Source organism: Trachypithecus francoisi, unplaced genomic scaffold, assembly GCF_009764315.1.
Source record: "Trachypithecus francoisi isolate TF-2019V2 unplaced genomic scaffold, Tfra_2.0 Contig01579, whole genome shotgun sequence".
In the NCBI taxonomy this organism is placed as follows: Eukaryota; Metazoa; Chordata; class Mammalia; order Primates; family Cercopithecidae; genus Trachypithecus; species Trachypithecus francoisi.
This window is the reverse complement of record NW_022681442.1, coordinates 33,703,821-33,726,363: the sequence shown is the minus strand read 5'-3', so window position 1 is coordinate 33,726,363 and position 22,543 is coordinate 33,703,821. Positions and strand designations below refer to the sequence as shown.

General features: G+C 43.0%; 1 protein-coding gene across 2 annotated transcripts in view; it reads right to left on the bottom strand.

Moving 5' to 3' along the window:
* The window catches only part of CRTAC1 (cartilage acidic protein 1), a 165,384-nt gene that overhangs the window by 125,411 nt on the left and 17,430 nt on the right, over nt 1–22,543 (bottom strand). For both annotated transcript variants that reach the window (XM_033186631.1, XM_033186641.1), the window contains exon 2: nt 20,681–20,874. In XM_033186631.1, coding sequence (XP_033042522.1) covers nt 20,681–20,874 — 194 coding nt within the window. The remainder of the gene's footprint in view (nt 1–20,680; nt 20,875–22,543) is intronic.

The following is a 22,543-nucleotide window of genomic DNA, read 5'->3' as shown; positions in this document are numbered from 1 at the left end:
AAATACGCAGAGGAAGGAGGAATTTGCCCCTCATCCCCTGCCTCACTGCAGAGCTGGGGCATCCCTTCTCATCTTCTCCTGCCCTGGAACTGGGATTTACATCATTGGCTCCCCTGGTTCTCAGGCTTTCAGACTCAGACTGAATCACACTCCAGGCTTTTCTGAGCCTTTTGCTTGCAGACGGCAGATCATGGGACTTCTCAGCCTCCATAATCACATGCCAATTCCTCATAATAAATCAATCAATCTCTCTATCCCCACCCAATGCACACACAGTGTCTTACGTAATAATAACTAAGATACATTCTGAGAGATGTGTTGTTAGGTGATTTTGTCTTTATGCAAACATCATAGCTTGTACTTACACAAACCTAGTCTTGCCTACTACACAAACTGCCGACTACACACCTAGGCTAGATGGTATAGCCTATTGATTCTAGGATACAAACCTGCACAGCATGTTGCTATACTCAATACTGTAGGCAATTGTCACACAATGGTAAGTATTTGTGTATCTAAATATAAAAAGGCACAATAAAGATACAATTTTATTATCTTATGGGACCACCATTGTACATGTGGTTCACCTTTGGCCAAAATGTTGTTATGCGTTGCATGCTATAACTCCTATTGGTTCTTTTCTCTTATTGGAGAACTTTAATACCACCACTACCATAGTGCTATGAAGTAGGCTATTAGCTATTATTGTCTCTACTTTATGGAGAAAACCAAAACTCAGAGAGGCTAGGTAACTTGTTTTAAGGTCCCACAGCTAGGAAGAGAAGGAGCTAGAGTTTAACCACAGATTTGTGTAACCACAGATTGTGTGACCCCATCACTTCTCTCCTACATGTTGTGTACAGTTCTTCTCTCTGTTCTTTTCTCACTCCTCTGTTCTCTCATTCTTTCTCCACGTCTTGTCTGAAATCTCATTTTCTCTTCTTTCAATGACCCTTCTCTGGCTTCTTTTAATCCCATTTTTTATGACAGTACATAGCATATATTTTAAGACTATGGTTTTGAACTCTTTTCAGGTGTGAAGATACCTTTTAATGTTAAAGAATCTCCATATAATGGTAGCTGTACTAGCATCTATTGATAAAATGCCCAGGCACAGATGGATCCTCAGATGCTGTATAATAACTCTGTGACCTCTAGATTGGCATTCCCTACTTTAAAATATATGGGAGAATCCAGATAATCATCCCTCTTACTCCTACCTGCTTGGCTTGTTGCAATATAGAAAAGGCTTATAAATGCTACTCTAGAGCTCATTTTTGCTCACCCTGTGCCTTAAGGCTACCAATTTCTTCTGAAATGTGGTTTTTTTGTCCTTCCTTTAATATGTTTAATTATTTAAGAAGGCATGAACTGTGATACTTACATTTTATATATCACCTCTTGATTATCCAGGGGCTGATTAATTCATGGATTGCCCAAGTCGAGTCCTTCTCCTTTCTAACCCCATTTTGTTTTATCATTCCATTTCCTATTAGCGTCTTTTAGCAAGTACGGACAGTGGGGATGAGAAATGATTCTGGTTACAAATTATGAATTCTGATGAAAGATTTCGTTGGAGGAAGTTGAAGTTATTTCCCAAAGTAAGAATTTCTTTAATCCATCAGGCATATTGACTCTCTTTCTGAGCTCTGTGAAGGCAGGTGTTGCTCTCATTCACTACTAACCTCCAGGGCTCAGCAAGGTGCCTTGCACATGGTAGCTTAATAAAAGAATGAGTGGAATGAACGAATAAGAGCTGATGAATATAATAGGGAAAATAAACTTTCTCCTAGGTGAGACATTGATTCATAGGAAACTAAGTAAAATACAAGATAACTTATTTTACGTTGCATGTTTGCAGACAACACAGTATTCAACAATGTTTAAAGGACTGCTTTAAAAATTACCAACAAAAGAGACATAGTTCTAATTAAAAAACAAAAAATATGGCTGGGCATGATGGCTTATGCCTGTAATCCCAGCACTTTGGGAGACTGAGGTGGGAAGATGGCTTGAGGCCAGGGGTTTGAGACCAACCTTGGCAACATGTGAGAATCCATCTCTACCAAAACAAAAAATTATCTCAGTGTTGTGGCATGCACTCCCAGCTCAGGAGGCTGAAGTGGGAGGATTGCTTGAGCCCAGGAGTTTGAGATGAGCAGCCTGGGCAACATAGTGATACCCTGTCTCTAGAAATAATTAAAAAACAAAAATTAGCCAGGTGTGGTGGCACACACCTGTAGTGTCAGCTACTTGGGAGAGTGAGGAGAAAGAATCACTTAAGCCCAGGAATCAGAGGCTGAAGCGAACTATGAATGCACCACTGCACTCCAGCCTGGGTGACAGAGGAGAACCCTGTCTTTAAAGAATAATAAATAAATAAATAAATAAGATAAAAACAAAAAAAGTTACACAGTGTCATTTTATGCCCCTGATAAAAAGAGGGATAGAGAAACACATTTCTAAGACAAGGATCGGTCCAGGCAAACTCCTCCTGTTATATTAGGCATTAAAGAAACATATTCATACACAACACACTAACTATTGAGCACTTAGTATGTGTCAGGTGCTGTGCTAAGCAATTTACATGCCTTATCTCATTTGTCTTCACCACAACGGTAGGAAGTACTATTATTTGACAGGCATCAGCAAGTTACCAGTGTTCTCTGAAAATTTCTTTAGCTCTCCAGCTTTTTGAACCAAGAATGAGTCTTGGTTGTCTTCTTTTTACTTCCTGGTTTTTAAATTAAAGATTTATTTTCCTATGAAATGTTAGGCATATTTGAAAGATTGATTTAGATTTTAGATATACCCTTGGAAACTTTGAGATATGTTATTTCACTATCTCTTGCTTTTTGACATTAATACATTGTCTAGAAAAAATTTTATAATGAGACTTACCATACTTTTAAAAATCTTCCTAAGCAAAATGTTTTGCATGTGGGGATGCAGACAGGGAGGAAGGCCAGGCAGCGTCTCTGAGCCTGTTCCATGGCTCTGGTGCTGTCCAGGAATCAGGTGCTGAAATGGCTTAACCAAGGCCTTGTCAGGCCAGCCGGATGGAGCAATAGCTGATGGGAGTTGGAGGAGTGCTGCCTCGACTATAGCCTGGTGCAGCTGCTTCCCAGAATAGGGAAGCAACTTTAAAAGATCCTGGTGGAACTGGAATTACAGCTCATCTTATTTGGAGGGGGTTGAGGGAAATAGCTAGCTATCTCCCTCCTACTCCTTCCATACTTTGCTTTAGTTTGGAAGGAAGGATATGGACAACAGGTTACTGATGGAAAAATATATGTTCAAAAAATAAGCCTAATTATGGAAAACCGTATGGAAGTTCCTCAAAAAATTAAAAATAGAACTACCATATGATCCAGCAATCCCACTACTGGGTATATATCCAAAGGAAATGAAATCAGTATGTTGAAGAGGTATCTGCATTCCCTTGTTCATTGCAACATTATTCACAACAGCTCAGATAAGGAGTCAACCTAAGTGTGAATCAATGGATGAACGGATAAAGAAAATGTGATAATACATAATAAAGTATTATTTGGCCTTAAAGAAGAAGAAAATCCTGTCATTTGTGACAACATGGGTGAACCTGGAAGACATTATGCTAAGTGAAATAAGCCAGGCACAGAAAGACAAATACCACATAATCTCACCTACATGTAGAATCTAAAAATGTTGAACTCATGGAAGTGGAGAGTGGAATTATGGTTATCAGGGGCTAGGAGTGAGGAAGGGAGATATTGGTTAAAGGATACAAAAATTTCAGTTAGATGGGAAGAATGAGTTCAACAGATTTATTGTATAACATGGTGACTATAGTTAATAACAATGTATTGTATTCTCAAAAATCACTAAGAGAGTAGATTTTAAATGTTCTCATCACAAAAAAGTGAGGTAATGCATATCTTAATTAGCTCGATTTAGCCATTCCACAGTGTATACATATTTTATAACATGATTTGTACATGATAAATATATACAACTTTTATTTGCCAATTAAAACAAAAGCCAGGTTGACATTAGTACAACTGATTAGTGGCGCATTTTGAGAATTTCACTGCCTCTTCCGTCTTGGTGTTAGATGGGAACGGAGAAGAACCAGGACTGGAGGCTCAAAGATACTGTCAGTCCCTCGGGACTATTCAGCCAACAAAAAATTATTGCAGTTTAATGAAAGGGAAATTAACGTAGGGACTTTGGCTTTAACAGTAAAAGATCAAACCCATAGAGAAGTTTTTCATCATAGAAAAGTTCCATAGAGGGGGAAACCTTATGACTACAACCTCATATGAAATGCAGTGTTTATAAGAAGTTAGAATATTCACTGGAGACATGAACTTGATGAGTGTGCTGAACATGGAATGAGTGTCTTTGCTGTAGCACATATGACATTCTGCTCTGTTATTTCCATATATGCCTTATCTCTCTTATGACTAAGATAGCTTGAAGGAGAGGATCATATTCTTGTATCTTCCAAAGCACTGAGCACACAACTATGCACATGGTAGGCAGGCTTGTAGAATTTGCTTATTGAATTGATTGATGTTGCTCTCAAGGTGAAGGTCCTTAAATCAGTCACTTCTGAGAGTAGCTAATATTTATTATTTTCATTAATCCTCTTATCTAAAATCCTCCATCCACCCATAAGACCCCTGCCTGTTTCATCTGAACACTATATGATAGGCACTATAGGTGCACGGATGAAAAAGATAAAGTTCCTGCCTTTAGAAGTCTGCAATCTAATGTGAGAGGAGAAATTTTAAAAAGAACTATTGATCAAAACGTGTATGTAGAATTTTTACTCTTTTTTTTTGATACAGAGTTTTGCTCTTGTCCCCCAGGCTGGAGTGCAATGGTGCCATCTTGGCTCACTGCAACCTCCACCTGCTGGGTTCAAGCAATTCTCCTGCCTCAGCCTCCCAAGTAGATGGTATTACAGGCATGCACCACCATGCCCAGCTAATTTTTGTATTTTCAGTAGACACGGGGTTTCACCGTGTTGGCCAGGCTGGTCTTGAACTCCTAACCTCAAGTGATCTGCCCACCTAGGTCTCCCAAATTGCTAGGATTACAGACGTGAGCCACCGTGCCTGGCCTAGAATGTTTACTATTTAATTAAATAACATTGGGATCTATTTTTGGTTTGAGTTTTATTTTAAATCTGATTCAGATAGTAAAAACTCCTTCACAAACCTAGGTTAACATGGATCACAGATTGCCAACTGTTTTTATGTATTCTTAAGAATTTTCCCAAAGCATCTCCTTTGGGGCTAGGGATGGTTATGCTCTGGTTTGCAACTCAGCACCAGCTAGGGTGCTCACTCTGGTCTACAAAGGGGCTTCTCTTGTCTGACTTATAAGCCATAAGTTTTGGTATAAGATGAGGAAAGTAGCTGTAGAGAAAAGGAGGGAGAGGACGTACTAGAGGCATATGCCAGGGTGTTCCCAGAACTAAAGGAGAGCTTCAGGGGACGCATAGATCCGTGGACCTCAGGGACAGGCCCCTGGGATTCTCTCCTTGTCTTTTCTCTGGATGTCATTGGCATTCTCTCAGGTTCCTCCATGAGATGGGGGACAGAACAGGTGGTAGTTGTGATAAACCTTTTCACCTCATGATTCAACAGCAAAGGGAGAACTTTCCTTCAAGATAGAAAATTTCAGATCAAGATACTGATTAGATACTGGACTAATCCCTAGTGGCCAAAGGGCTACTTTGAGTGGCAGCCCCACAGGATCTTGTGATTGGAACAGTTCTCCTGAGGAGGAGTATTCTTCTCAGAAGGAATCAAGGCCCTTTGGAGGCCCAAGGAACAGATCCGGCCACCTTATCCTGTGTGAGGAGCTCTGGAATGCATTGCTGCTCCCAAGCAGGAAGAATCTCCTTCCACTGCCCACTCGTGGACAGCACACAGAATGACTGCAACAGCTGGGCACATCAAAGGATACTGTGTAGTTGTCCATGACCTCATATGGCTATAAGCATTTTATAAACAACATGGGAAGATGGCTGCTGAGGGGAAAGGAATCTTTTCTGATGTGCACAGTTCATGTTTCTTTGCTTGGCATAACCAAACACCAGTGGATGGTATCATCTGTGCTGTAAACAGATTCTGATCTTGAACTTGCATGCTCTTCTAGAGAGGCACAGTCCAAGGACCACAGTCTGGCCTGGCTTTTCTTGAGTACATGGGGCTTCCTGCACATGCTTCTCTCCTCCAAAACACGCACACACACACACACACACACACCTCCTCATCTGTCTTATACCCAAGTCTTCCATGCTATAGAGCTCTTTCTATTTTGCAATAAGTGAGTTCAAGCAGCTCTGAAAAGCTAAGGGGAAGGACCTTTTAAATTCTACTTCCTTTAGTTACACATACCCTCCAATGTCTTCTTGGTGACAGAAAGAATACAAGCTTTGGATTTCCTAAGTCTATTTTTCTGTTTCCAATGATATGCAGACCTCTGAAGGACCCTACCACTACAGAACAAGCAGATCCCCAATGAACTATATTTTTAGTGTATTACTGGGTTCACAAACTTAAGGAAAAACTCCAAGAACCATCCCACCCCACAGAAAAGTGAGAGCTGAAATTAGACCTGGCAGCAATGAATGGTAAATACATGGAAATGAAGGACTCTGAGCATCATAAAGAATATTACTAATCCTTGAATTGGTGGCAAGATAGGGTTACAGAACCCCTACATTAAGCCAGGACCCTTGGAGAGAGCTAGGGTATTCTCAGGTCAGTAGGACCGCTTGGCTCTCAGTAGAGGTGGATACAAATCCTCTCTGATAAAAAGTGTTTTCAGGCCAGGCACGGTGGCTCACGTCTGTAATCTCAGGATTTTGGGGGGCTGAGGTGGGTGGATCAGGAGGTCAGGAGATCGAGACCATCCTAGCTAACATGGTGAAACTCTATCTCTACTAAAAATACAAAAAATTAGCCAGGCATGATGGCATGTCCCTGTAGTCCCAGCTACTTGGGACACTGAGGCAGGAGAATTGCTTGAATCCGGGAGGTGGAGGTTGCAGTGAGCCGAGATCACGTCACTGCACTCCAGCCTGGGCAACAGAGTGAGACTCTGTCTCAAAAAAAAAAAAAAAATGTTTTCAATTTAGGCCCACAGAACTCCTACGTTTTAAGATCAAGCAAATATAATAAGGAAGTAAGCCACCAGAAGTTAGTGGTAATGAAAACAACTAAGAACACATTTAACACCCAAGGACTGCAGATATTAGAACTGTCAAATACAGATTATAACTATGCATGAAATGTTTAAAGAATGAAATGATGAACTCACAAAAGTGAATAAGCAGTAAGACATTTTCAGAAATTATCAGGGAGATTTGAAAAGAACCATATAAAACTCCTAAAAATAAAAAACAGTTTTGAAATGAAAACTCAGCAGTTTAGATACAATTGAAGAAATAATTAGTGAACTGGAAGATATAACTGGAAAATTATCCAGAATGCAGCAGCACAGAGAGACAGAAGTTGAAATAATGTGAGAACAGTTAAGAGACTTGGAGGCTACAATGGGAAAATCTCACATTGTCTGAATAGAGTCCCAGAAGGAGAGAGTAGAGAGAATGGGGTAACAACTTTTGCTTTTTTTTGAGACAGAGTCTTGCTCTGCCACAGTAGGCTGGAGTGCAGTGGCGTGATCTCGGCTCAATGCCACTTCGATTTCCCAGGTTCAAGAGATCTTCCCACATCAGTCTCCTGAAAAACTGGGACTACAGGTGCACACCACTACACCAGCTAATTTATCTTGTATTTTTAGTAGAGATGAGGTTTCTCCATGTTGTGCAGTCTGGTTTCAAACTCCTGGGCTGAACTGATTTGCTTGTCTTGATCTCCCAAACTGCTGGTATTACAGGCCTGAGCCACTGTTCCTGGCCAAGGAAAGACTTAAAAAGATGATGGCTGAGAAATACTCAGAATGATGACAGATATGACTCCTTCAATTTGGGAAGCACAGACCAGACTTTTTTTTTTTTTAAAGAGATCCATATACATGATAGTAAAACTGCCAAACTGAACGATGAAAGAGAGAGACAAGAGAGAGATCACCTAAAAAGGAATGGCATTAGTAATAATCGGCATCTGAAAAGAAACAATGGCAACCATTACACCATGGAATAATAGCCATCAACTTGAAATTGTGAATACAGAAAAAGGTTCTTTCAAGAATGAAGATACAGTAAAGATATTTTTAGATTAAACAAAAACTGAGTTTATCAGGATGGGGCATTCAGCAAAGTAACATCTTTGGAATTAAAATGATCCCAGAAGGTCTTTCTGAGATGCAAGAAGGAAAAATGAGCAAATAAAATGGTAAAAAAATGTAAAACCATTGTCTTTATACAATAACAACAACAACGATTATTATTAATTATTATTATTATAACTGGCAGGGCTAACAAAGGGCAAAGACTAAAATACTACACAAATGCCAAGAGTAAGGGGTCCAGAGTTAACATGTCCTGAAGTCCTTATATTGTTTTAGAAGGGGGTTAAGATAATTTCAGAGTTTGTTAAGTTAAAATGTATATAAAGTTTCAAAGTAAACCTCTGAAAAAACAAAAGTAGAGGTATAAATCCCAAATCAATAGGGGTAAAAAAAAAAGGGATTTAGAAAACAAGAACCTTCTGATGATGGCAGCGACAGGCCATCCGGAGTGGCCACTGCCATCACGCCAGCTGTAGCAGGGAGGTGCAGCTGCAGACCCAGGTCTCCCACTCCAGGAAGAAGGCAGGAGCCCTGCCCTCCCAGGCACAGCTGCAGCTGCCCATACCCAGGGCTGCCAACCCAGGCCTCCCACTCCAGTAAGAAGGCAGAAGCCCCACCATCCTGGGCACAGCTGCGGCTGTCCAAACCCCAGCTGCAGACCTAGGCATCCCTGTGCTCTTGGGGGCCTGGGAAGTCCCCCGTGCCCTCACAGGCTCAGAAGTGCCTGCCCCTGAGACCTGGCTTCTCCCTGCTGTTGGTGCCTGCTCCAATCTCAGAGCAAAGTTAGGGCAAGCCTGGGCATTGTTGTGGCCCAGCCAGGTGTGCACAGGCTCAGGGCAGTGCTGACATGCCAACCCCCTGCTGCCTCTTCCCCCTCTGGACTTTGGGTGCCAATGAGCATAGAAGGGAAGCCAAAGGGGTGCTGAGGGCAGCTCAGCACTGGCCTGCAAATGCCCCTTGGCACCTACAACTTGCATGCCATGAATGGCAGCAGGAGGCAGACAGGTTTCTGAGAAGAAGGGGGCAGGTCCACATTTAGTCCCTACCTTCAGGCCAGGGAGGGCCTGATGGCTGGGTTTGGGCTGCCAGCACCATGGACAGGAGTGGGAACTTATGGTGCCTTTTCTCGGTCCACCCATGGCTGTCCATGGACCAACTGGTGTGCACTTTTTCCTCTCTGAGGCCCATAAAAGCCCTAGGCTCAGCCAGAGCTGGGCATACATCAGGACGACCAGCTGCAGAGAGGAGCTACCCACTCCAGGGCCCCCTCACTGCTGAGAGCTGCAGAGATGACTGATGCCCTGCCTGCAGAGAGAAACCACCCACTCTAGGGCCTCCTCCCTGCTGAGAGCTGCACAGATGATGGAATGACCAGCTGCAGAGAGGAGCTACCCTCTCTGCTAGGAGGTGAACACTCGACAGGACACCCTGGCTACAGAAAGGAGTTGCCCCATGGGAGACTGAGCTGTTCTATCACTCAGTAAAGCTCCTCTTAGTCTGGCTCACCATTCACTTGTCTGACTACCTCATTCTTCCTGGTCACAGGACAAGAACTTGGGACCTGTAGAATGGCAAGGCTGAAAGAGCTGTAATGCAAAGAAGGCTGAAACATGCCCCTTGTTCTCTATGTTGTGGGAAGAGAGAAGGAGAGAAGAGCTGTGGCCCTTCAGGGAGCCCAGACCTAGGATCTCCTCGAGCCAGGGCTGTGACTCCCTCTTTGAGACCCTGCAGTTCCCAGCATCTCCAAGCTTCTAGGTGCCACCACGTTCCCCAGTGCCAGACAGAGAAGCTACCTGCATCCGGTCCAGCCGCAGCCTTGCAGAGAGCAGGCACCCATGCCAGCACCTGGAGCTACCCGCCCTGTGGTAGCAGCCAGCATGTCTGACTGCACAGTGGCTGGGTCCTGCACTGGCTCACACACCCCTTGGCAGTCCACGTCTGACTTGCAGTCTCCCTTGGAGGTGTGGGATCCAGGCTGGTGGTGTAAGCTGAGCACAGCCTGCCAGGGCGAGTGGGCGGAGCGAGCCCATCAGGCCCAAGCAAAACTTGGGCAAAGGTGCCACCAGCCACAGGTGTCTGGCTAGAAGAGTGACACCCTAGAGATCTTGAAACTCTGCCACCTTCAATAAAAAAGACTTTCAACCGATCAAATTTTTAAAAAGCAAGAAAGGAAGAGAAAACCATTGAAAACACGGAAACTGAGAAAACAAAATAACAAAAACAAGTTTAAACATATTGATGTTCCCATTATATGGAAGTGGACTAAACTAATTGGCAAAGGGACATAGACAGGGTCAAACATTTGGAGAAACTTAAGCTGTACATAGGCTACATACCAGAAACACACATAAAACATAAGGACTTTGAAAAGTTCAAAGTTAAAGTATGGTAAAGATAAACCTGGCAAATACTAACCAAAAGAAAGCTGGACTAGATATCATGTTATCAGACCAAATGTGTATTTAGGGATGGATGAGATCACTTCTTGACAATGGGTCCATTCACCAGGAAAATACAGTTGGTAAAGCTGCACCTAATAAATTAGGCTCTACATGTATAAAACAAAAATTGACAGAATTACTGAGAGAAATGAACCGCCATAGTAGGATATTACAAAGCAAGCCCCTCAGTTATTAATAGGCCAAGCAGAAAAAAATGTAGTAAAGATTATCATTTGAATAACACGATTAACAAGCTTAATTTAATGGGCATAAATAGAATATTATTCTACTTTTTACCATCTCTGCGAACGCAAGCAGGTCTCTGGACCTCAGTTTCCTCATCTGCAAAGCAGGGACGACACTATTTACAGTGTTTTCATCAAATCTAAAGTGTTATTGGCAATAAGACTTACCATGATATTACGTATCTCTAGGCAAGGAAGAACTCTGCCAGTAAATGCAGGCTGCCAATTCTAAGCCCCATCTCAATTTTAGAGATATTAAAATGTAAAAAAAAAAAAATTGTGACTTAGGATCAATTAAATGCTGCATCTCATATGAACTGCTTGATGGTTAAAATGAGATGTCGGTAAAATACCAGACCCGTGCTTTTCCTGCTCTCTATGCCTCCATAACTATAGGCTGCAAGCAGGTGAAGGTAAACTAGGGAAGAGCATGGTACAAATCTGAAGTGGGAATGTTCGTTTTTAGCTTCCGCACATCCTTTTGTGTTCTAGATACCCGCACCTCAAAAATAACCTCAAAAGTTTCCTTAGAGGGAAAATTAAGTCAGAATCACAGCAAAATGGCAAGACCACCTGCTCACCAGGTCAGTAGGACTGGATAAGAGAAGGGATGTGTGAAGTAAAACACAGGATGGGGAGGCTGGCGTCAGATCCGCCCCCTAGAGCAGCAGTGATGCTGAGTGGGAGCTGCATATATTCCAAAGAGCAGAGCAAGAATGAGGAAGGCCCGTGGTGCAAGGCCGGGGAGGGTCAGCCTCAGCTCTCTCCTGCCCTAGGCCTGGGCCTCTGCAGCCTGCAGTGGGGCCCATGGGACTAAGAAGGTCCTTCAGCCAGCCCACCGCTTAAAAAAAAATGGGGAGAAGAGAGACTTCAAGGAAAGCGATTGGAGACACGGCATACGTCTACTTTCTAAATGGATGAAAAATTCAGACTACTAAATGTAGCTTTGCCGTTTTCAGCAGAGGCATTTTTAGCGTTTTAATTATATCACTATTTTTGAATGGCTTTTTATATAAATACTCTTCACTACTTTGTGAAAATCAGGTTTTTTTGTTAAAAGCCTTTTAAAAAATAAATTTAAAAACAAACGAACAAAAACAAATAAGCCTAAAACTATCTTTGACCTAGAGAGGCTTCTGTCCCCTTGGTAAACAGATCTACAGGCTGCCTGTCCTTCCACGGCCATCGAAAGGCCACCTCCAGACCTCTGGATTCCCAGCTGGAAGTGCTCTCGACCCCTCTGACCTCCAGGAATGCTTGTATCTCTCTGGTGGCACTGGTCACTTATGACCTCACCCAGTTCGGGTGTGTTTATTCCCCCAAAGACAGTGAGATCTTTAAAAGCTCTGAATTCCCTCTCTCCACCTCCAGCCACTCATAGCACTAGGTGTCAAACAGTGAGTTGCCGAGTGAATTAATCCGATGGTCACCGAGGAACAAAGTATGCTTTTAGGAGTTCTTTACAAAACTCACATGGTTTTTTCTTTTCTTTTCTTTTTCTTTTTCTTTTTCTTTTTTTTTTTTGAGATGGAGTCTTGCTCTGTCACCCAGACTGGAGTGCAGTGGCACAATCTCGGCTCACTGCAAGCTCCGCCTCCCGGGTTCACGCCATTCCCCTGCCTCAGCTTCCAGAGTAGCTGGGACTACAGGCGCCCGTCACCACACCCAGCTAATTTGTTTTTTTTGTATTTTTAGGAGAGATGGGGTTTTACCATGTTAGCCAGGATGGTCTCAATCTCCTGACCTTGTGATCCACCTGCCTTGGCCTCCCAAAGTGCTAGGATTACAGGTGTGAGCCACCGCGCCCGGCCCAAAACTCACATGTCTCTATGACGGGGATTGACATTGGTTAAAAATAATACATTTGTTGGTAGCATATTTTGTTTATTGTTGTGAAATTATACAATAGCACAGTTAAAATTCTCTGAAGTAATGGCCATCACCTCTCTGAAAAATGACACCAAGCATTCAACCTTTTATCTTGTGTTTTAGTTTTCTATGGCTGCTTTGAAAAATTACAATGAACTTAATGGCTTACAACAATACACTGGTTATCTTACAGTTCTGTACATTAGAAGTCCAGCATTGGTCCTGCTGGGCTAAAATCAAGATTGGCAGGGCTGCATTTTCTTCTGGAGGCTCGAGGGATAAATCTGTTTCCTTGCCTTTTCCAACTTCTGGAGGCCGCCCACATTCCTCGGCTCTTGGCCTCTCCCTCCATCTTCAAAGCCAGAATAGTGGGTTGAATCCTTTTCACACAGAATCACTCTGACTTCCCCTTCTGCCTCCCTTTTCCCCACTTTTAAAGACCTTTGATTACACTGGGGCTACTCAGATAATCCAGAATGTTCTCCCCATTCCAAGGTCTTTAACTTAATCACTTCTGCGAAGTCCACTTTGCCAGGTAAGATATTGGTGGGCTCTGGGGATTAGGATGTGGCATTTTGGGGAGGCCATTATTCTGCCTACCACGCCAACTGGCTCAGTTGTTCTGTGTGTGTGTGTGTGTGTGTGTGTGTGTGTGTCTGGGGTAATTACATAGGGGCCTCAGACCTTTGAGCTGATCAGGAGAGTATGTAATTTGGGGTGAGGGGGTGGAAGTGGAATTCTGCCCATTGTTCCTGGCTGCCCAGGACTGGGGAGAAGGAGGTATGGATGCGGCAATGAGACAGCTCTGGCAAATCTGCCAGGCACTGCTGAGTAACCTTTTTAAGAAAAGTTTTAAGAATGGGCTAGAAAAAGCCCTGGCTCCTGCTCCAGTTCATATGTATTAGCATTTAATTAGTATTTAATTTAATTGGTATTTATTAGTGTTCAGAATCAGGGGCAGTCCATCCAAAACCACAGCAGAAGAGCTGGCACACTGCAATCATTCTTCCATGATACCAACAACAATGAAATCTCAGGGTTAAGGGTGACCCATTTAAGAAATATATTTTTGCAGAAGAAGCTTTAGAGGAGGCCCTTTCAGCAGTTTGAATCAGAAAGTACTGAAGTTCCTCAATCCAGTTTTAACAGCAGCAGCTTCCTTTGCAGATGTAGAAGAGGCGCTCTTTTCCTTCTTAGGATTGTTAAATCTACGTTGACAACGTTCAGACCCTGGAACATATTTGGCTGTACACACAGTAGGTGCTTGAACAGCTGTTGAGCTGAATAATCCAAAGCCTTTTACTTCTAGGCTCTGAGTAAATACAAAAAACTAGATTGACAGCAATTTGGTGACATCTAATAAAATTTAAAATGAACATATCCCTGACCCTGCGGTTCTACTTCTTGGTATCCATTCTAAAGAAATATTTCCATATGTGTGTAAGGATGTACATGCAGTGTGGTGGAATTTGCAATGGTCACAGATTAGAAACAGCTTAAACGTCACTTGAGGAATGGCAAAATGAATACAGTACATCCATACTAAGTAACTTTTAAAAAAGCTACATCTATGTGTTTGAACATATTATACAGTGAAAAAAAGCAAGTTTTGGAACAATATGTATCAGTGTGATTTCTCCATAAATTATGTATTTTATAATATATATACACAGTAGAAATGTACATAACATAGACTCTTTCTCCCTATGTCTCTGTCTGTCTCTCACACACTCTCTCTATATACATGACATAGAAATTTCTGGAAGCATAAACAGCAGACCGAAAAAGTTGTTATTCTGGGAGGGGGCTGGGATGGTCTTGAAGGAGTGTGGATTGGTAAAAATGGATTTTTACCTTCACTTAGGTTGTGTGATTTTTTGTGCAACAAAATGTGTTTAAGTGTAATTAAAAGTAATACACACACACATATATATATATAGCTTTTTTTGAGATGGAGTTTTGCCATCCAGGCTTGTCATCCAGGCTGAGGTGCAATGGCGTGATCTCGGCTCACTGCAATCTCCGCCTCCCAAGTTCAAGCAATTCTCCTGCCTCAGGCTCCCAAGTAGATGGGATTATAGGCACGTGCCACCATGTCTGGCTAATTTTTGTACTTTTAGTAGAGACAGAGTTTCACCATGTTGGCCAGGCTGGTGTCGAACTCCTGACCTCAGGTGATCTGCCTGCCTCAGCCTCCCAAAGTGGTGGGATTACAGGCGTGAGCCACCGTGCCTGGCCAAAAGTAAAATATATTTTAAGTAAAAAAAAAGAAACAGAATGAAATAATTTAACATTTTAAGATAATATCAAAACTGATTATCAAATCTATTAAAATGTTATACAAAACAACAATTAAGACTGAAAGTTCAAAAATATTTGTACTGGTTTTGTTAAAAGCATATGTGAATGTGTGCATATATGTATATATTTCAATATGTATCTAATTATATTTATATACATACTACATCTACCTATTATTTACCATATCTATCTATAAATACTATATATATCTATATACTACATGTATGTATGTATATATACTTATAATAAAATGCATAAATGCTGCTTTGGCTAAATCATGGATAAATGTGTCTTTTTAAAAATCATTGTTCTTATTATTTATAATGGCAAATTTATCCCCTATATAATTATGATTAATTTGGTAATTGAATACAATTTGCCTTTTAAATAATTCAATTAACTGTAGTAAATTAAAAAGTTTCCTGACATAGTTGCAAAATTAAGAAAAACCTAAAACACTGCTTTACAGTATGTAGCATCCCTTTAAATGAAACCCTTCCAAGTTTGAAGAATGTGTTACGGTTTTATCAAATGAATAATCTTTGGGTAGAAAAATGGATCTAAATCATGATTTAAACTTTACAACCACTACAATCTTTCCATTTGAGCAAAATCCTGTTGGAAACTGAGATGGTAGGGGTGTTATGTCAGACCTCTGGGGATATCCCAGGAAACAAAAACTGCTCTAAAGGAATTGTACAAGATTGACACCAACAGGAATTCCTTTCCAGACTCTGTGAGACTGTAGATTAGGTGTTTAGTTCCACTGAGAAAAGGAGAAGCCACTGGGCTTTCTATTTACTGGAAAACTAGTCCTGAAGATCCTCAATGGTCTGTGCGTGCATGGAAGTTGCCAGAGGTGATCAAATCTTCCCCTCACCCCGCAGGGAGCAGACTGCAATCATACACCTGCCGGTTAACAGATAAGCCCTCCATATGCGGAGGCACTCGCCCAGATGTGCAGAGGATCCGAGCCGGCCCAGTCCCTCCCCCATCTCCGCAGAACAAAGGGCGGTCATTTCCTGCTCCTCCCAGAGTCAGAGACAGGCACACGCCTTCCATCACAATTAACTCAAGAATCTGAAATACAACACAAACCGACCCGCAACACGCTCAGAATCAATGCTGTCAATAACCAGAACGAGGACACCGAAAAAGCAACACAAAACAAACCTATTCAAAGAGTAAATACTCAAAGCAACAGGGCTCCAGTCAGACATACTACAAGGTCAACACATTCAAGACAAGTCCAAGTACAGAGTGCTTTATAAACTGAAGAGCTGGCTGCTCTACCAGGGGTGGCAAAAGTAAATGCCTTCAGGGGGCAGGTAGTGGAAGGTCTATAAGGTAATAGAGGGTGGACCTGTCATGAACTGGACCGTAGGTGCCCCTGATAAAGGCTACAAATGCAATTTTTCAAAATTTCAACTCCTGCTACATGATTCTTAAACAGAGAGTTGACAATTGGACAGATAATAAAACAGAATTAAATATAGGTTTAGGGTGGATGAAATCTGAGGGTCAAAATCAGAAATGTTGCCAAAAAGTCCACATGGGATGAAATGCAGGGCAGTGATCCTAGCTTTCATTGTTTGAAAAGATAGTGATCATTTGGTTTGTATCTTCAAAGGCAATAGCAAAACAAAAGCTAAAAGCAATAGCTTAGTAAGCTGTAATATGAGGGATTCAGATTAGTCAAATTAGTTCTTGACATAAGTAACTATCGAGCTGGATTACAATAGGATTGCCACGTTCCCTCAGATGGCTCAAAGTAAATGGAGCCTCTGAATGCTATAGGTGTGGCCTTATTGTAAGGCAAGGGGTGGACGAAATGACCTCCCAAGATCCTGATTTAAATATGTCTGTATAGTCCATTTTTGGTTATCCAGCCCCAAAAAGGAGACAGTGACAAATCATCCTAAGCTGAAGATAATAAAAAGTTATATTTGCCTTTGGAATGTATTTTGGTACTCAAATTAGAATGTGTCTTTCTGATGCTCTGAGAATTCACAATGCTTCACAACAGCCACAAAGAAAGTCTGACCTGGAGCTGGAGACTGCCCAATTTTGCCATCCTGTCTTCTGTGTAACTCTTGTTCTTTGCTGGGGGTGAGCAATAAATATCATCTTTCAGAATAACATCCAGCAGCCCAAGCTTTCTCAGACAGAGGCTGCCTGGCTCAACCCTGCCCTAGAAGAGACAGGGCTCTCTCTAAATGACTGATTCCACATCAAGACCCAGGATGGTCTAGTTCTTGTTTCCAGAGGATGACTCCAAAGTCCTACAGGACCCATATAAACAGCAAGTTACACAAGGTTGAGACTTCTAAACCTTGCAGTCAGTGCAAATGATGGTCTAGCTTCACTGCCACAGAGGACACAAAGGCACATTTCTTGAAAGAGAAAGCTAAAAAGACTTCATTGAAGAGGAAGATGAAATGAATGCCCAACACTTGGAAAGAAAGAAACCGAAGGCTCAGGAGGTGCAGGAGCAATCCCCTGCACATCAAAGGACTGGCGGGATAAAGACCTGCACACGGAACCCATATTTACACACAGGCTCAAGGAATTGACCTCAGCGAGTGGGCCCATGGGGGCACATATCACTCCGTTTGACCTGGAAAGGACAGGCAAACTGAAAATCCTGCTACCAAACAGCTCTGCTTCTTCCCAAATAGACCCAGGCCAGCACCAGCCCTGGGGCCAAGACCTTCTCTGCTAGTTCTGCTCTTCGCAGCTGAAAGATGAATCATGAGGAGAGCAATGCAACCTGTGCCTACTATCTCAGCATGCCTTTGAGAGTGATGCTGTGGAAAGGGGAAAACGATAGCAAAAATAATGAAGTATGCTGTAAGAGGCTCTTTGCATCTTCCTTTAGGGAGTGTGCTCCGCCCTTCGCACCCTTTCTTTCCTTCCATCTGGAACCATGGGAAAAGAGTGCAACAGAGCAGGAGACCCAATGGGTCTCCTGCAACAGCCAGGGGAGAAGGAGGGAAAGCCAAACCATAAGAAGCAGCGTTGGCTGCTCAGTGTAGGGGCAGGGGCTGGGAGAGGGGTGCAAGGTACTGAAATCAGACACAGCTTCCCAGTGGAGACAGGGAGAGGCTTTCCATGCTCTGGGATCTGGCTAGCTCCTTCCAGATGTCCAGGTCTCAGAAGGAGAAGAAAATAGGGTGAAGACACTTTCTGTTCATATCTCAGGTCTTACTTTTTTCCATATTAACTTGTGGGAATACAAGAGTATACCATCTTCCAAGATGAAAGGAGAGCACAATAGTTGCAACTTGGGGGGCGAGAAGGAGGAGAGAAGGATGGTTGCCCTGCTGTTCTCTGTCCTCTTTCAGTCCCCAGGGTCTATCAGGGGAGGCCAGGGTCGCCAAGTAGGAGGCAGGGCAACCATCCAAACAGAACGTCTCAGAGATGCATCAAAGTCTTTTAACCAGAGATTCTGGCAGAGTGGCACATGGCTCTGGGAATCAGGTTGGGCATGGACTTAGTGAGGAGGGTGTCTCCCTGACTCAGAGAGCAACTGGACAGTCACAGAACTGGACACAGGCAAGGCTGATTGACTGCAAATCTGCTCAGGTCACCCAAGGTAAAAAGGGTCATTACAATGATTCCATTTCTCCTTTTCTGTCATATTCAGCTCTTTAGTTTTTTCCTTCTAAAAGCCCAGAACTGTACTGTTCAATTCAAAAGTGGCTATTTTTAATTAAAATGAAAGAAAATTTAAAAATTCAGTTCATTGGTCACACTAGCTACCATTTCACATACTCAGTAGCTACATGTGGCTGGTGGATTCCATACTGGACAGCATCAACACAGAACATTTACATCATCGCAGAAAGTGCTTCTGGACAGCACACCAATCTAGATCTAGAAGGCCTAGAATTGAGTAACTCTACTCTTTGCAGAGTAGAAGAAATGAACAGACAAAATAAAAACTGTACTTTACAAAGAATCTTTTCTATACATCTCACCACTAAACCTCATGACTACCCTGTAGATTTCAATACGCCAATTTTATTTAGACGAGGAAAGTGGGTCTGTGTAAAGTAAATTGCATAAGGTTTATAAATACTGGGTTGGCTACGGTTAGAATTAAAACCAGGTCTTCCAATTCCAAGGTCAAAGCTTTCTACTGTTACATGCAATTGCTGCAAATAATGTTACCCGCCAGTTACTTTAGTGCTACCAAAAAAGCTCGGGCCTCCCAGAATGAGGTCGACAGGCCCCTGTAGTGTTTTTATTGATTGACTGATTTTTGAAGTGATAACGAAACTTTGTACAGTGCCGTTTGACAGCTGTAGAGTTAGGAAGCCTTGGGGTTCAGATCCCGACTCATCTACTTACTATTTACTTAGCAGAGAGCAAGCTGCTTACTGTCTCTGAACCCCACCTTCCTTTTCTCTCAATGGGGATGACAATACATTTACTTCATAGTGCTGTTGGGGATGAAATAGAATGAGGGATGTGAAATGAGATGATGTATAGTGCCTGGCACATATTAGTGCTCGATGCACAATCTTTTTTTTTTTTTTTTAGATGGAGTCTTGTTCTGTTGCCCAGGCTGGAGTGCAGTGGTGCCATCTCGGCTCACTGCAACCTCTACCTCCTGGGTTCAAGCAATTCTTGTGCCTCAGTCACCTGAATAGCTGGGATTACAGGCGTGTGTCACCATGCCCAGCTAATTTTTGTATTTTTAGTAGAGACGGGATTTCACCATGTTGGCCAGGCTGGTCTTGAACTCCTGACCTCAAGTGATTCACTCATCTCGGCCTCCTAAAGTGTTAAGATTACAGGCATGAGCCACTGCACCCTCAGTGCACAGTAATTATCAGTGGTGATTGGCAGAAATTTACAATGCACTGTCACATACAATAGCCTATGAAGGCTTCAAGACAACAAGCCATTACAGTTATTCCCCTTTTTACAGAGAGTATCTCTGAATCTCAGTGAGTAAGAGACTGAAGGTCATACAACTAGAACGTTTACATCTTAGGGCATGAACTCAGGCTATTTGGATTCCTAGTCTTATGCTTTTTTTGCAACCCAATGTTGGTTTTCAGGAGAGAAGGGAGCCGTGGGCACCAAGGCATGTTCAGCGGGGTTTAGCTGTCCCTCTTAATTTCCATCTTCCCCCCTCTCTGAAATGGTTAATTAATGTTTTCTTAGTCTTACGTAAAGTGCTGTGCAAAGGCAGCTTTGAGCATCCCCTTCTACCATAATTGTCACCCTTAAGGCCTTCCTGTACAGAGATCATACAGCCCCACTCATAAAGAAGTAATACCTGCATCATCAAGTAGGCTTAAATATGAAGAGAAGAGAGTGCCTTAAAGCAGGGCATTCCAGTTTTCTCCCTGAAAAGCCTGTGGATCAAACACCCTTCTTCCAAACTTCCTTCTATCCTGACTCACTGCAGTAGCAAAAGGCGAGGCCATAGCATCCCAGAACCCCAGCTGAGCCCAGCAGACGACCACAGACCTACGAGAATGTATGTTGTTGCAAGTCACTGGGATTTGGAGTTGTTACACAGCCTTATTACAGCAAAAGCTGAGGGTGGGAGGCACTTACCCCGCCACGACGATCTCAAAGTCCCCATCATGGTCCACATCGGTAACTGCCACACCATAGTTGAGCTGGGTGGGATTACTGTCATAGTCAGGGGGCAGAACTGAGTTGGTGACTGCAGTGAACATGGGTTCAGCCCGCTGGGACCCCTCAGTGATAGGCAGAAACCAGAGCAGCAGCAGGAACATCCTGGACATCTGAAACCAAAAGTGACAAACGTTACTGAAAGAACCTGTAACCAAAGCAACCCCAGAACATTAAAGTCCTGGGGAGGCCCAGAGTGCCTTTCTCTCCTATTCATGGAGAGCTTGGCAGTGCCTAGGCTGCTGCTTTTCCACAAATCCTGCCTTACCCTGTCCACCCTCCTTGAAACTGCAACCTGCCTCCATCATGGCTGATCGCCCTTAGCCTGCTCTGCTTTTTCTTTTTCTATGGCACCTATCATTGTATGATGTATGGTGTAATTTACTTATTATTACACTTATAATTTATTGTGTGCCTCCCTCTGCTAGAGTGTAAGCTCCACTTGGGCAAGGATCTCTGTTTTATTCACTGATATGCAGCAAGCCAAGGGTAGTTCACATAATAGGCACTTCTTTCCTTCATTTATTTCATATTTGTGGAAGGAAGGAAATGAGGGAGGAAGGGAGGGAGATGGGGAGGGAAAGGTGTAAATACAAAGGCATTTCCCACACTCTGGGAGAAAGACTGGGAGAATGAAGATCATAACAGCTCTCAAACAATGCAGAGTTTGGGTGAGACCCTCATGAGTATCCAGATCTAGAACAATAGTAGATGCAATGAAAGACTGTTCTTCTGTGGTACATACTCCAGAGATAGCCAGGGGGAATATGCGACTTGGCAGGTTCCTCAAGCCAAGATCCCTCCCTAGGGCAGCTGGCCATCACCTCCAGACCAAGAAGCAGTCAGTTAGGGAAGGCATTCCAGCAGGATCTGGCGGGTAGCACATCATTCACTTGGAGAAATTAAACCACTGCATGCGTGTTTCATTATAAATTAATTATGTATAATGCATTGTATAATTCATTATTATATCTCTAACATAACTCGGGGTGTTGCCAAGTAGCCTGGTGCCATGGGAGCCAGTGGCACACACCCAGGAGACAGATGAAAATGGCCAAGGAGGTGGAGGGACTCCACCTCTTTTGAGTGAAAGCAAGGGAGACACTTGGAACGCTGCAGATGGCACCACCCTGAGACTCTCCCCGCAGGCCTGGAATCAGCACTCATGGAATGTTTTAAAGGCTCTGCTGGAAGGAGGCCCACAAAGGCTGCATGGGTCCAGTCCCAGCAGGCAAAGCGGTACTGTCTTGCCTTCAGAAGGTAGCAGACCTATTCTAGATGGAACTTTTCCTGCTGGCTTGTCAGTGCATCTGGCAGCCAAGAGCAAGGCTGAGTGAGGCTGATGTCTTAATGAAGGGAAGAGCAAGGAAGATCTGAAGACTGTCTCCCCATATGGAGACAGATGCTCCTGCCAGCAAATGAGCTTGCTGTTCAAGGACCCAGAGACCAAAATGAAGGGCCCGGGCACTGCCTTCAGAGTCAGACGTGATTCAGGAGCCTCTTGAATGCTTTGCTGGAGAGGCTGGGGAGTGACACAGGGGCAAGGCTCCAATGGCAGGGCAAAAACTGGGAAGGAGGTTCTTGTAGTGTGTTCACAGGGCACATGTGGGGCGTGGCACTACCAAACTGAGGTCATTCCAAATTACAGAGATGTCTGAACGAGACAGCATCTTCTGCTGGGTTTTCTAATCACTAAAGACAAATGCACCATGAATCACTAAAAGAGCTTTGCAACTTGGCAGGAACTTTGATTGGATAAAGGAAACTCATAATTGGATTAAT